The sequence below is a fragment of the Physcomitrium patens genome, chromosome 9, assembly GCF_059467195.1.
Source record: "Physcomitrium patens ecotype Gransden chromosome 9, ASM5946719v1, whole genome shotgun sequence".
Taxonomy (NCBI): domain Eukaryota; kingdom Viridiplantae; phylum Streptophyta; class Bryopsida; order Funariales; family Funariaceae; genus Physcomitrium; species Physcomitrium patens.
This window is the reverse complement of record NC_143418.1, coordinates 4,365,127-4,382,024: the sequence shown is the minus strand read 5'-3', so window position 1 is coordinate 4,382,024 and position 16,898 is coordinate 4,365,127. Positions and strand designations below refer to the sequence as shown.

The 16,898-nt window shown below is 30.4% G+C and overlaps 1 protein-coding gene and 1 long non-coding RNA gene across 2 annotated transcripts; both read left to right on the top strand.

Annotated features, from left to right (window-relative positions):
• The first annotated feature begins 7,470 nt into the window (after positions 1 to 7,470).
• LOC141045753 (uncharacterized) lies at positions 7,471 to 10,941 on the top strand. The gene is made up of 2 exons (XM_073536110.2): positions 7,471 to 8,864; positions 8,976 to 10,941. Exon 2 carries the CDS (start codon positions 10,310 to 10,312, stop codon positions 10,655 to 10,657), a length of 348 nt encoding a protein of 115 aa, XP_073392211.2. The 5' UTR covers positions 7,471 to 8,864; positions 8,976 to 10,309; the 3' UTR covers positions 10,658 to 10,941.
• A 284-nt stretch (positions 10,942 to 11,225) lies between these two features.
• Positions 11,226 to 13,438, top strand: LOC149988344 (uncharacterized). Its single transcript, XR_016504694.1, has 2 exons — positions 11,226 to 11,491; positions 11,732 to 13,438. It is a non-coding gene; the product is annotated as an uncharacterized LOC149988344 (long non-coding RNA).
• Positions 13,439 to 16,898: the final 3,460 nt, after the last annotated feature.

Below are 16,898 nucleotides of genomic sequence, written 5' to 3'. Positions count from 1 at the left end.
TATGAGGTTTTTTGTAGATTGAAGTCTCAAAAATTGGAGTTTGAAGATCAATGAATATTTCTAAAATCTTTAGCAATTTGTGAATTGGATTGAAGTGAAATTTTTTTGTATGAATATTAGATTCAATTTTCAATGTTTGGATGAAATTTGAGAGCAATTCAATAGTTCAAGAAGGAGATATTGGTACTAAAAGTTTAGCATTCAGATTGGAATAGAAGGTTGCTCAATACCTTATTGGATTATCTTGCATTTCTCTCAATTGGTGAGTGCAATTGATTTCATCTTTCTTGTGCTTATTTCTAACTAAGATATTAAGAAGTGTGCAAATTTTGAGTTGATATCAATAATTTGATCATTAGTTGTTGAGTTTCTATTTTACTATAGGATTTGTTAAGAATTTGTTTAAAATCTAGGATTTGATTAGGATTTGGTTTAGGATTTGTCTACAATTTGTTCAAGGTTTAGAATTTGGTCTAGGATTTGATTAGAATTAAGATTTTTTTGAGATTTGGTTTAAAACTTGTCTAGAGTTTGTCTAAGATTTGTCTAGGATTTGGGGTTTTATTAAGATTTTATTAGGATTTGATCTAGGATTTAGTTAAGATTCAATTAGAATTTCAATTAGGATTTCAATTAGAATTTGATTTAGAATTTGATTAAGATTCAATTAGGATTTCAATTAGGATTACATTTTAAAAATTATTCTTAGTATTTTTTTAAGATTATTATTTTTTATTTAAAGGTTTATTTTTATATTTCTTTAGGACTTCTTGTTATTTTTCTTTGAAATTAATTCATGACTTCTTTATCTATTTTTTTTTTGAATTCTTTTAAATTTATTTGGATAGGTTAAAGTTTGATTGGGTTTATTAGGAATTACTATTGGCACTAAAGCAAGATGTAATTATATAAATAAAAAAGTTTAAGATAAGAGAATTTAGACAAGTTATATGGTGGTGGATATTAGAAGAACTTGCTTGCAGCTGCGAACTAAAGATTGACCCTAATAAGATTAAGAACAAAAGCAACAATACATGAATTTTTGGTAATTAGTTGCTCCCAATGAAGAACCAATCACTTTGATATTTTCACCACAATTTGTTCAAATTAACTCCAAGACGCCATCAATTGATACTAAGAAAAATTGTGCCAAATCAAGGCTTGATAACAACCAAAAAACATGAATAGACTAGCTACACCTATAATGCTCTATGATGCTAACTACTCTATGCTGAAGATGAATATAAGCAGGCACACCAATAACAGTACAATATATTAGACCACTGTCCTTGTATCCAAATGGAAGATCCAATAATACTGCATACTACCACACTTGAGTATTGAAACATCAATAGCCAAAGAATTAATGAATATTGGCACCTTGTTCCTACACAATAATATTGTAGCTATGCACAAACAATAATAAGAGTAAGAACAAGCTTCTGTAGGCACTGTTGCACACCACATTCCAAAACTAAAACTCTAATAAACTCCAAAAGAAGAAGATCAGCAACACTACCTCACTACAGCAAAATTCAAAATACACCACAAACTGCAACAAGAATACGCACCAATATCTGCAGCTTCAATATCAGCTAAAGAAAATTATATTGACAACCATTGCACAAAAATCCACTGAAAAAAAAAAAAAAAAAAAAAAAAAAAAAACTTCTGCTGCATGTTGGAATTAGCAGAGCTCCCCAGATCCAAGAATCTATTTTTTTAAAAAAAGAGTGATATTAAAGCCTTAAACCTTTGTTAATAGCTATTTCACTAAAAACATTAGAGACTTTCTTTTAATTGTCCGTGATAGCATGCTGCTTGTTGACTTGAACTACTTTTAAGTCTCCAAATTGTGCACCAAATTTTTAGACTTCACATCCTTTACTTTGTTCATAAATAACATCCCATATCATATTTCAAGATAAATGCAGATTTCTATCAAACTGCACTTCTATATCCTTATATTCTGCTCCAGCATGTCATTTTTCTTCCATGAAAATGATAATCTTATAAAATTGCAAGCCAATGATTTGTAAAGTCTACTTTTAAGTCCTATTCAATGCTACATGTAATAAAAGAATTATAATTATTTTAAAAATATCAATATTAGACTCCTATAAAGAATTGTTTTTTATAATAGTACTAATTTTTTCTTTTATGTAAGATATTATCTATTGATTCACCTAATAATTATTATTTTCGTACTTTTAATGCAAGTTTTATTTCAAAAATAAAAATGAGTCATTTTGATGATTCATAAGTGTTAAATACATTTTATCAAGATTTAAGCTAATTTTAGTTCATTTATATTGTTCAAAGATCTTTACATAATCTAAATGATTTTTAGCATTTTATTACATATTAAAGTCATCTATTAAGATTATTATAGATTTATATAACAAGTTTGAGAAGAAAAAAATTATAGCTCTCTGAAAGATAGAAAAAGCATTATAAAACTCAAAAAGCATGATTATGAAAATAAAAGTATCCTATGAAGTTTTAAAAATAATTTTATGCCAATCTTCTAGTACTATAGAAATTTGATTATATTCCAAATAGCTATCTATAAAAGTTTATATCTTATAGCTTCTTATCACAAACATCTGTATTTACTTTGATAATTATTTAAATAATATGAGTAGATAAAAGTATATAAAATTAGATAAATTTGATAGTATCTTATAGAGTAGCTTCTTAAAAGTTTCATATACATCACTTTACCTTCATATGTGTATATATGTGATTTATAGGTTAAAAATTTAGACAACAACTTGGCCATGTGTTATACATGTTGGTAACTTGTGGTATAAGTTGAACATATGACATACATATAAGAAAAAACAATATTTTAGTAACAATACAACAAATCAATATAGAGGCCAATCACCATAATATGTCAACAATATAGCAATAACAACAAGAAGCAATCGTAGCAAAAAAATCAATATCAAAGAAAAATAATAAATCCACCACAATACAATCTACGCACACACCACCTAATTCTATACGAATCATCCTTGTTTTTGTGCAAGAATCCACAAACTTCACTCCAATTTACAATAGTTGTTGCATCCATTGTAATTAAACTACTAACTTTGATGTTTTCAATCATATAAAAAAGAAGTTTACTAAAGCCAATGTTATCCACAACTTCCATGAGTCTCCATTCACTTACATAAGAAGACTTGGTTGCTCAAGCTCTCTCTCTCTCTCTTTTGGTGAAGGACAAAACTATGCCAAATTTTGGCCTCAACTCTTAATTCTAATCTCATTTGGATTTTAGATCTCATTTTTCACCTTGTGAATGTGTGGAGGCATTGATTTTGCATGTAGGTGGTGTTTGTTGTGGTTTAGAAGGCACTCCATTGGAATTAGTGGTTTCCAAACACTTCAATAGTCAAAGGGGTTTGAAGAGCCTTGGATTTTCCTCAATCAATCTTTTATTTTTTTGGTTTCGAAGTGAATATTTTTTGAGCACATGTTTCTTATTTTCAGCTTTCCAAAGAGCTAATGTTTGCTTGATTTGGAATTAGAACAAAGTTTTGGTGAAGTGTTGAGTGTGAGGGGGTCGGCTGCCTTGGTAGTTTGGATTACTCAATTTTGAAAAGGCAATTCTCAGTGTTTTATGAGTGGATTATTCTGAAATTTTGAAAAAAGCAAGGTTTATAAGGTGAGCTTTTAAGAAAATATAGTTTATAGAAATTGAAGCCAATTTGAATTTTTGGTGAATTTCCAAGTGAAAGGGAGTAGGCTGCCATAGTAGTTCCAATTACTCAACTTTGAAGGGGCATTTCTCGTGGCTTAAGTATTGGATTGCTACAAAGATTTTTGGAGCAAGATTTGAGGTTATTTCTTTAAGTTAGGTTTTCAACTAAATAAGAATCATCAGATTTGAAGCTAATCCAAATTTTTGGTAAATTTTGGAATAAAAGGAGGTTTGCTGCCCTCAAGTGGAGCACAGTTGAGATTAGTTCTTTCTATCTTTACCTTGTTTTTTTTTCTTTTTACTTTTTACCTTCCAACTTCTGAGTTAAACTTAACTCAACTTTTAACTTTTAATTTTTAATTTATTTTAATTTATTCTTACTTTTATATTTATCTTTACTTTTTACTTTTATTTTATTTTTACTTCTATTTCTATATTACTTTTATTTTTTTAACTTCTACTTTTACTTTTATTTTTTATTTTTTTATCTTCTATATACATGATAATTTTTATATACTAAAATAAATTAATAAATTAATAAATTATTATTATTATTATAATTTAAATTGTTATGAATATATATTAAATTTATAAATGAATAAATAAATTTAATCTAATTTTTAAATAATAATGATAAATAATAATAATAATAATAATCATCATTAATATCAATTATCATTAACAACCAGTGCTTGAAAGGCAATAAATTAAATTGCATTACAAATACCTATAATTAAATTAATTTAGCAATTGTACAATTGAAAGTTCTCTATTCTACCTTTCAAACTTGTTGTATAGTAATAGTTTCACAAAGTGGTGGAATTTGAGCTCACATGGCCTTGCTAAAAAAAAAAAAATTAGACAGTGCAATAGAATTGCAAGCTCTACAAGTTCTTAAAAACTCTAGCATTTAATCTCTTGTAATAATACTTCTACTAATTAATGCATTTGAACCACAAAATTTTAACGTCGAGAACGTTAATCAAAAAAAAAAATGTTATACAAATTCCACAACACCATAGCACCACAATAATTGCTTGTTTGAGAAATAACAAGTACTTGCCAAAAAATGAAGAACTTATCATTGCTAATCCACTTGATACTCCACTACAACCTCAAAAAATACACAACTTTTGCACACACAAAAAAAAAAAAAAAAAAAAAAAAAAAAGATGAGAGTTGTTCAAACTCTAGTTGATTCTTATTACAAAAGCTTCTCTACCAAAGAGCCAATCCTAATGGATGGAGCTCCAAAAATATAGGAAGGTTGAAATAGAGGAGGTTTATTTTTATTTTTTTAATTCTACTTTTATTTAGAATTAAAAATTTATTTTTTCCTTGACGTGTTTGAAATAAGAAATTATTCTTAATTTTATTACATAGATGTAAAATTCAACTACAATACAAAGACTAATATTACCAAATCAAATCTTATATTAACTAAACTAAAAAAAAGTATTCGTTTTGGAAATTTATATGAAAATTTCTACAAGAGATTGTATCTCTATAAGTAGCATTTTGAATTATTTTTTTATTTGTGTAAGTTTTCTTACACTAATTCATAGAAAATTGTAATTTTAAGAACAATAAGTGCATTTTTTTTGTCCTTAATTTATAAGTCAATTGAATGACTCACAATTAAATTGAAATAAATAACTCAATAACATGTCATTTATCAAAAGAAATATTCTAAATATAAAATATATAAAATATATTATATTTTATACTAAAAATATTTATATTTTATATTTTATATTTTTGAAAAAAAATATCTTACTTTAATCTACAAATATAATATAAATTTTGGCTTAGTATTAAATCTAAAATTCTTTACTTTATTAAGAAGAAATTTTTAGATTAAAAAAGAAAACTTTATAGAAAATAAGAATTGAATGGCAAGATTTTTTTAAATTATTAATCATTCTATAAACAAAGTCAAAAAAATAAAAAATAAATAAAATAAACAAACAAAATATATACATATATATATATATATATATATATATTAGACTTTGATTTTTTTTACATTCTAATTAATAAATTAAATTTTTATTTTTTTATCATATTTTTAGATTATTGGTGAAGAACTCATGTCATGTTTTATTAAATATGGCAAGAAGTCACTTCAAAGCAATGCTTCTACCAACTTTGTTGGAGCCTAATAGAGTTCACTTTTAGATCAAGATTTTTTATTTTATTAAAATGACATTTGATCCAACATCCATTTGTATAAAGATATTAAATTCATTTGGCTTATATGGCAAAAAGGTGTGACTATTAATACTTAGAAGAAAAGAATCAATCTGCATATTCATATTCACTAGATTTTGTCACTTCTAAAAGCCATAATCCATTTTGTATAGGTTCTAGGATTGTCATCAAGCCTATAATATCTAAGACTAGACTAGAAAGACTAATCTAGAAAGGAATAATTCAATGTAAACAAATTTGTTAAAAAAATTTAAAAAAAACAAATAAAAAATCATCTAAAATATGAAACTACCTTTTTTAAAAAAATAAAATAAATTATAAATAAAAAAATATATAATAGATTATAAATTGATTAAAGTAATTCAATAAAACTATAGAATAAATTAGTTCGAATTGATATTACTTCTTCTTAGCACTTTTATATCTAATTCTTAGATTTAAAGAATTTAATAAGTTAGTATATATTTTCCACTTCATTGATGCATTGGATGTATCTTACTTTTGTATCATATATATATATATATATATATATATATATATATAGAATGAATGAAGTTGTAATATAAGATATTTTATTTTAATTTTATATTTTTATATTTATATTTATTTCTTTTTAAATTTAATTTTTAATAATTAAAAATATATATAAATTTAATTTATAATTTCAAACAAATACTTTATTTTATTTAGTATTTTGGTTTTTAGTTCTTATAATACATCTTTAAATCTCAAATTTCTCTTATATTCTCTAATTTTATGAAACTAATTTTCTAACACCAAAAATCATATGCTCAAATTCAACATATGTAGCTGCATATTTATAAAACAATATACAATTATATTATGCTTGTGATTTTTAAAATATATATATACATTTTTGAAAATTTTAGATTCTTTAACAATAAATTCAACATTTTCAACTTCTTAATTCTATTGCATATTAAATATATAAAATTAACTTGTGCTAAGTATTAATTAAAATATATAAATAAATTATTATTAATATTATTTATAAATAGGTATTTAGAATAAAATAATATAAAATATTATTATTAATATTATTTATAAATAGGTATTTAGAATAAAATAATATAAAGTATTATTATTATTAATAATAATATGACATATAATCAAAGTTTCAAAAAAATGTATCTTATAAAATCATATTACAAATATTACACTATAACAAGTTAAGTTATTATTACAATCTTTAACATCAACATTAATATAACAATCAATGAGGGACGTTATTACAATAATTAATGTACTTCAAAATAACCATTTCTACTTTTCATCTTGTATTAAATTACCAACATTATCTGTTAATATTTATAATACATTAATAAAAACTCTAAATAATGTAGATATTAATGTTAAAGTTTAATATGAATTTGTGTGTTCTGCTTTGTTGGTTATGGTCTATACTTCCATATAACTACTCAGTTTATAATTTATGGTTTATTTACTAACAAAATTAAATTCAAAACACATTTAACAATTAGAAAATTTAAACATTATGACTTTAAGACCTAATAAAATGTCATGAAACATCTTATTTTTACACATACAGCATTCTTGAAAGTAATGATATGAATTTTTTTTCAATTGTTACTTTAAAAGTATCTCTGAATTCAATTTTGAAATATATAGATGTGTATGAATTATAAAATCAAATTATATCATAAAAGCAATCCTTTTTCCATGCCCAGAAACTTCTAATCTAAACTTCAGCAGCTATTTGCAAATATTGACCACACATTCAATAAACACATCCTAGATGATGTGCAGGCTGTTAATCTCAACACAAGCTCAATCCAGTTTGAGCTTTTCCTTCCTCAAATTGCAGGAGCTCAATCTCTTCCGAAAGTGGATTGCAATGTGGAAGCAAGACCGAGGTTTCATCTTCATAGCAATGATCTCAAACACAAAATCCACTTAGTTTTCGTGGTCTTTTCCAAGCTTTACTTGATGTCACTCAGATGCAAAGTAATGAAGCCTCAGTTTCAGAGGCCGGCGTACACATGTTCAAGGTGCACAGCAATGGAAAGGGTTACTTATGGAAGCTCTGAAAGGTGGTTTGAGATTGAGCGTCAATAAGAGGCAGAAGATAACTTAAAACCATTTCTCAGAGGACTTCTCACAAAATGGACACAGGACGTTGGAGGGAAAGGTTCGTGTTAAATGTGTGAAACGGCATGCCACTGGAGAGTCGCCACTCACAAGTACTTTGAACACCCGTTTCCGTAGTTTAATGTGGAGCTGCAGACCTCTCGCATATATTAATTCTTGTTGTCGTTAGGAAAAAAAATCCATACTTTGCAGACGTTATTCTTCCGTATAACTTCCAGAGCTCAAGAAGTCGTTGAAGAATGTGGAAAGGTATCCCTTGTTTGCGATCCTTCTGGATCTAACGGAATTGCAAAGCAGTTGAAGCATGTCATTAAGATGCAGAGCTGCGTGAAATGGGAATCGTCACTTTAGCTTTGAAATTTATGAAGTGCATTACCGGGAAGTGATATGAGATCAACTATTAATGCCACCAGATTTCAAATTCTCACTGCAATTGAGGACGAAATCTCAGACAGTGTGCACCCAGAGCATCAGATGCTTGCACTGGATATGCAGCTCCAGCGCAAGTATCCACTGAGTTTCAAAGTAGTTTGCTGCGCTGGAAGTGTTTCGGAACTCATACCGTTGACTTCTGAAGCACACTTATGCCATTTTTGGTTCAAAAGCTCACCATCTCAAAAATTACTGGATTAGATCATGGTTGTAGATGGTTGTTTTCCACTTGTGGTCAGTTGGGCCAATAACGGAGACTGCTGGAGAAAAGGAACAGATGAGCACACGGATTGACGATGTTCAGAGACTGGATCGAAGCAAGTTAAACATAACAAAGATTAATTTCGAAAATACCGTCTTTAAAATTTACCATGTTCCTGAGGTAGTGCTAGTCAATCTTAACAAGCAAATTTCGGATCGCTACTAATCATATCGCACGTAAATGATTTCCATCATCCGAATTTCCTGAAGCAATTGTTTCTTCCCCTTACAGCCCTCGCAGATCACATCAATCATGGTTAACATGGCGTCTGCGCACAATTATATCCATGCAATGCATCTCTGGAATAAAACGATGTACATTCCAAGCAGTGTTCCAGATTGCAGGACTGCTTACAAGGCCATTCAAAGCGCTATAAAGATCATCTTGACGCGTTCCCCCTGAAAAAGGCATTCAAGGCCATCGCAGAAGGACAAAGATGTGTGGGATGCAAATATAGAGCAGACATGCTCTTCGTTGTGAACTGGGGAATGAGGGGAAAGATCTGTGATGATGCAATGGTGCACTTCGTGTGCAAGTTAGTTTTTTGTTCGCATTCAGAAAGATCACATCTGAGGCTCAGCAAACTGCTGTACTGTAACATTGAACCGAGGTTCTAAAGGTTTGTGCATTTGCACCGAGTTCATGACGTATCATCGCTCAAATTAGGTCTGCGTGCAAAGCTTGTTCAATCACAATCAATCCCCTCCCCGCAGCATCGTCCAACTCTCCCGACGAGGAACTTGCAGCGGACTGCAAGCTGCAAGGAAAGTTGAAAATCGTTCCGTGTCACCGACTGCATCTTATTGCTCTGTTGGCATCCAGAGTCAGAAAATGCGAGTGTCTCCATGACAAGCGCCAGGCCTTCGGCGAGCATAGAGCTAAAGTGACCAACACATGCTGGAGATCAATCGCATGTTTCAAACTGCGTGATTCGACCAATGCAGTAAAATACCTACACTAGCGCCATCGTTGTAAAAACCCTACTCGTGTGTACGTAGCTTGGAATATTGCAGAGCGCATCACAAATAATCAATCACATAGAAGCCAATTTCTTACGCTTCGACGTCTATCCCCAAACCCTGACCTCCACCTACCGATTTCTCGACACTCTTGGACTGCTTCGGGAACTGCTCGAGCTCAGATGAATCGAGGTACTGGTCAGCAAGTGTCGCGACTCCCTGTCCTTTGCACCACCCCTATACCCCCCCCCCCCGACCATAACTCGTGCCCTCCTCACCGATTCAAAACTCCAATGCCAGAAGCCCCCTGTCAACGATGCGATTTCCATGCCAAAGCATCAGGCGATTCACTGATCGAAGATTGTACGATGGTCAACACAATCCCCCAAACCAGAGGGAAACAGACCCGAACAGTGAAATAGGTCACCGAAAAGCTGAGGCACGAGAGCAAGAACCGCAACCCGCATTGAAGAGCTACAGGCCAACTTGGCCCCCGGTTCGAGAATCTGACACACGACACCCCTCCAGCGCACAGCTTCTTGCAGCACGATCAGATAACTGCAAGCTTGTGTACACCGCTCGCGCCTCCGTTGTTCGACGCGGACGATGATTCCACACATCAGGCTCCTCCCCGCCAAGATCTTTCACTTCCCCCGAAGGAAACACGCGCAAGACATGGCCGCATCTGACGACCCTTCCCTTCCCTCCAAGTCCCCTCCCCCTCCTGCCGCCTCCGTCCACCAAGAACTAATCCGAACAAACCCGATCAATCGCGTGCTGCAAGCTAATTCTGGTAACACCAATGCCGATTTGCGGCATTATGGCAACGACCGAAGCAACATTTGGCTCGTCGCTCGTGAAAGCGGAGATCTGATTAGCTTTGCCGAGGAGGTCGGCGAGCTCACGTCCACCGCATCACCGCGTTACTGTCCACGTGGGTTTAGGATTTCGTGATAATACCGCGCAGAATTTGTGCGTCAAACTGCCACCTATAATCCACAGGGCAGTTCGTGCTCCTGCAAATGTGGGCAGAGAACATGCAGCACTTCGAATGACTTGAAATTGCACACTCGTTTATTCGTGCGTGTATTATTCCATCACCTATTTCTTTGCAAAACATCACCAAAATACATGCCGAAAGAAAAAATACATGCACATTCATGCTTTCGATCTGAGTAAACTAAATTTGGTGTTGTGTATTTTTGTCGTGAGAAAATGTCAACATCTTTACAATGAAATACTGTTCCATGCTAAGTAAATATGAAGAGATCTTTGATGTAATAATTGCAGAATTTGTTATACTAACCTGTGTTTTATAGCAAAACTTGTATGTGATTGTTGAAAGAACAAATTGCATTAATAAAATATTGTTTAAAAAAATATGTCTTGGGTTTGATTGCATATTCAAATCCATTTTGTTCTCACTCTCATTGTCCAAAGATATTCAAGAAACACCAGAAATATCATTCTATAAAATTCAATGGCAAAGCATATGATCCTCATTGTTTTTTTCAAGGATGGTTGGTTGTTGATCATGGAATCCAAGCAAGCCAAAAGAGAGATTGTCCACATGGTGTCCCACCTGGATTTGGAAACCAATACCCAAAAGAGCTGCTCAAATTTGAATTTGGATCAGCTCCACATCATAGGGAAAAGCCATTTGCAAGCATTCTTTACCTTTGCTTTTGTTCTGATCAAACTTATAAGCTACTGATGTGGTGCCTCCTTGATGCCCTTCTCAGATGACTATGTTGGGATCCATTAATACCATGAAGACATGGACCTGAGGTGAAATGAAAAAACATATATAGATTCAAACATATTACATTTCCAAGTTTTCAAATAAATCTGTACATAAAATATTCTGTCATTAGGATTGTCAATTGCAGAACACAATTTCAGGACACAACTGGATTTCCTTATGTAATTGTATTCAATATAATTAACTTGAAAAATTCAACTAATATACAGATACATGTATACAAACCAAGGTGTGAATGGTACTAATTACCTAATTACAAGTGACAGATAATGAAGGATTTTGAGCTGATACACAGGACACAACAAGGCCCTTGGTGTACATTCCAACATTAGAGATGAAGAGGAAACTTAGCATCATTAATGCTGTCCATTCATTCCTTCCTCTTTAAAAAATGTATTTATTCAGATAATTGTGATTTATTACACAGACAGTCCTTGTTTCCATTTGTTTTCCTTTACTTTTTAATTGTCATAAACTCCAACATGTCCAGAGAGGATTGCCTTTCTTTCACCCGAGGCCCAGATTTTGGATCCCATAACCGCGAAAAGCACCTAGTCACCACTTAAAGGTGTCCAACCTCGCTGCCCACACCACCTCGCAGTCAGATATTTGAGGATATTCCACGTGGGTATGACGTGGAGCTCAATGAACCCCTCGACGTCCAGGAGGCATGTGCCGTGCCCAGATGCGCCAATCGGAATGCCGCTCTGCAGGAAGTCATGTTCAGTCACCAAGTCAAAGCAATGTGGGCCACGTCAGCATCGACGTGGACAGAGACGCTACTTCTGGGACGCCTAGCTGGCAAGTATCTGACAAGCGCACATCGTTAGTCTGCAAATTCGCTCTCAAAAGATAAATAGTGGGCAGAGCTCAAGACTTCATGCTCCCACTACTAAGCCACCAAGACCCACTTAACAGCCAGGTTCCATTAAATAAAATGAGGTTGGATCCTCCTCAAGGCTTTACCACCCAAAAAGGGCTAAAAACTTACTAATGAACTTGGGTTGCAGCCTCTAGAATGGCTGCTCGCCACCGACATTTTGACCAACCTCTGCAGCCCCGGTTGAAAATCCATGGACAGAGTCAGAGCTTCGAGGTATCGAATTCTTTCAAACGTGCCCGCGCGCAGAGTATGAAGTCGGAGACAGTGGTGGCAGGTTCCTTTCACAGTTTCCACCATATCCACAGCTCCATTGGAGCTGTGAAGTAGTTTATTGTATTTGTTGTTTAAGAGTTTGGATGTCCAGGAAAAGGAATCTCGCGGGTTTACAAAAGAATGTGCGGAATGTTCGATTACAGATGAAAACGAGGGATAAGGACCTTAGAGTGTTGAAGTGGCGCATCGTGGTGGCATCCTCAGAGAAAGAAAGATGGGAGAAAGTCAACATCGTAATCCGGTGATAATTGTACTGGAAATGTGGGAGTGCAATGCTTACACAAAAAGCGAAGTCCGGTGAGCGGGATGGGATCCTGCCTGCGCGCGCTCGGGTGAAAGAGAGGCAGCGAGGAGCATGACGGAGAGTACTAGATCAAAGTGGAATTTAATTCAGGCTTCGACGGCCAGAGAGTAATAACCACGTAAAGGTGGCGATTCAAATTGGGTCTGCTGGTTACGAGGCATGTGAATAATCCCGGGCAGCAAGGCAAACGTTTTTTATCAGCTGCCCGCACGGGGCCGGACATGCTGGGCTTAAAAGATTGGGTGCGAGGACGGGTCGGGCGGGAATGCTGGCGGGGGTGACTAATCAAGCGTCACCGGGTTGGCCGGGTCAAAGGGGAGCGGGTGATGTGCGCCTCACTCCATTGACTTGGAAAGACTTCCAAGACACTTTCCAAAAATCTGGCCTACAAAGCCATTTCCCCAAATGGCCCACTTTGCTAGACCTATTTATATAATTCCAATAAAAAATTATAAATTAAATACATAAAAGGAAAATTACATCATGAAATAAATGATTTGAATTATACCAGGATATTTATGCATGTAAGCTCTAATTTTTGACCTAATATAAATGAATGAAATTCAACACACAAATAAATTTTTAAATTAAATCTTTAAATATAAATAGAGATTAATTAGAAATATTTCTTCCACTGAGAAACTAAATTTAGCATGTAAATTCAAAGTTGTGATCTAAATTAAACCAATGAAAGTCAACACACACGTGACTTTCTAAATCAAACCTAAAAATACAATATGGCTTAATGATTAGATTGAATTTTTGTTACACAACCAAATTTTGTAAAATAATGTTTATATTCTCATTTCATAGTATAAATTATATTGGACACTGCAACTATTAGTTGTATGTATGTATATGTATATATATATATATATATAGTATGAAAGAAAACAAAGAGATTTAAAAGATTGTAAGTCTTTAATTTACTTAAATATGTTAAGAACCATAGTAGCATAACTATGTGTGCAACAAAACTACTAAGAAGTTATACATATCATCAATTAGTATATAATATACTTTAAATTTATAATAATAAAATATTATTGTAAATTGACATTTTCACATGTTGAAGTTATGTTGTAATGTCTTCATTTAAATTTATTATTTTTAATATCCAAGTATTAAAATTATAAAATATAATGATAACATGCTACAAAATACAAATAAATCAATATTTATTATAATTATGAACTAAAAATATATAAAAAATCTAAATATATTAATTACAGATTTTTTATATTTTTTTATTATCATCAAAGATAAACTTATAAACGTAGCTTCAAAATAAATTATTAAGAAATTGCATCAAACTTATTATATGTAATTTTTATTTAGGAATTTGTCAATTTTAAAATCTTCTAAATACATTATTTTTATAAAAATACTTTGAGGCATGTCACTACTATCAAAATCTACGTACTTTGTAATTAAAGTTTAATTCTTTAAAACATCATAAATTTATTTATTTATCTATTCTTAGTTTTAAATTTTTATAAATAAAAAATGGAATATACTTAGTGCATTGATATGTGAAGGTGTTCTAGAATATATCTGAATTCTTAATACATAATTGTGCAAGGTTAAGAATATTACCATGAATAAATGTTGATACTTCTTGAATTAGTACACTTGCATATATTAACAAACTATATTATTGTCATCTAAAGTTTTATTTGATTATCTTGTGTATTCTAGAGTCTACTATGTGTTTTTTCATCCATAATTTGTTCAATATTTTCAAAATAAGTACTTCATATGTAGAACATTTTTTTAGTTTTTCCTTTAAGGATTTCCAACTAAATTGCCTATACTCTATAAAATTTTGCCAAATGAGAAATTTACTATAGAGGTCACTCCACACTTCTTGTTCAGAGACATATTTATTTCTTTGAATCTATATAGTCCATAAGCAAAGCCTATGTAATATGGTCCAAAGTTTACAAAAACATCCAAACCTTTAAAGAATATTTTATATAAATATGGCTTATTTTTATAAAAAGTAAATTACATTGCTTCTATTTTAAAGAGTTTGAATTTATTTTAAAATAAAAATAAAAATAAAATAGACTGATTCTATGTTTTACAAGCTTGCAGATATTTCTAGTTTATATATATATTTATATATATATATAAATTTTAACTTGTGAAGCAAGAAAACAACACAATGTATGTGAATGTATAGACTAAATTTCTTTCTTTATGAATTGGTTGTTACTTATTTGCGCCAATGAGCCAAATAAACATTACTTCTTTTTAGGAATAGAGTTGTGATTTAATATTATTCTACTTAAACTAAAATTTATTTATAGTCTAATAAGATATTTTATTTTTTGTACCATTCAACTAGTAGTAAGAGAGTTTTTTTGAAAGATTTGTCTCCTTAGCTTAGTAAAATACATCATTAAAACTTCACTCAATATCTAATACTAGAATTTAAAATCAAAGGTGAGATTTCTTATTGGACCACAAAACAAATTTATGCCAATTAAATCTTTTATTCTTTGACTTTTTTTAGAGTTACCTTACCTACTTTCAAAAACCTAACTATCAAATTCTCTATGTCTTTAATGACTTGAGCTTCAAAATGTGTCGAGAAATTTTCTTCAAATTAAAGAATTTTAACATTAGCACCTATATTAAAAAAAATTAAGTTTAACAAGTTGTAAGAGAGTAAACCGTTTCACTTTTTTGATTCTACAATATATGATAGGGAGTTAGAAGACCATAATAGGTAGTATGTTGATTTTTAAGGCTTATAAACCTATTTATTCTTGAGATTTAGACACATCCTTAATTTGATATATATATTAATCAAAAAAAATAATAGTGTAGAAAACACCAAATATATCCAATGTTATTTGAGGGATGATATTTAAACCTATTTTCTTTAATTTAAAGAGGATTTCAAGGATCATTAGGGAAATACTTGATTCAATAAAGATTAATTAAGTATAAAGTTATAAATTTTTATGTGAATCAAGCTCAAAGTCAATGAGCGGGAATTTAAGATTCTACTACAATAATTACTTATTTGATATCATGTTTAATGATATTTTAAATATTTTAAATATACTTTATTAAATATTATAATTCATTTATTAAATTTTAAAGACGAAGATTCTATTCATTATTATTTATGCATATAATAATTTAAGATCTAAAATTTCTTAAGTACATCATGAATTGCGATTTAATTTTTTAAACCAATAATTTTTATTTAAATAAATAAAAAATCATGTATTTTTATTTTTATAAAAATAATATATTCAAAATCACACATTTTATTTGTATTCAAAATTTTCATGTAACTACATATTTATCCACATTTCTTCTAAATCTTAAACCCTTGACTATTAACAAAATAAGAAATTGGTTGTTAAATCTTTTAATGGTTTTTCATGCAAGATATCAATATATTTTATTAAAATATTTTAGAATATGTGATTTATATATATATATATATATATATATTAAACAAAATACCTTAAAAACTACCTTTGAAAATATCTGGTACTTTAATTTAATATCGTAATTCTTAAGAGGATCTATAAAAGCCTTTAGACAAATTTAAAATAATCTAAAAGATCATCAAAAACAATTAAAAAATAAAATTTAATATTTATTACAACATATCCATTTATAAATATATATATATATATATATATATATATGCAATAGATATCATTTAGAACTGTTTCTTTATATTGTCTAATGTTATGTATTAACAATTGTCTACTTAATAGACAAGTAAAGCAGATTTGAGAATATTTATAATTTTTTTATATTTTTTTATTTTAAAATTTTAAATTATTTTTTAAAAAATAGTAAGTATATATATTCAATATTTTTATATATAGTTTGAACTACGTAATTATTATATTCTATAGAAATATTTCTTCTTGAGATTGTTTTTTTTATAACTTCTGACACTGCAGACATAAGAGTGACTTAAGTATTCTTTAAAAAAATG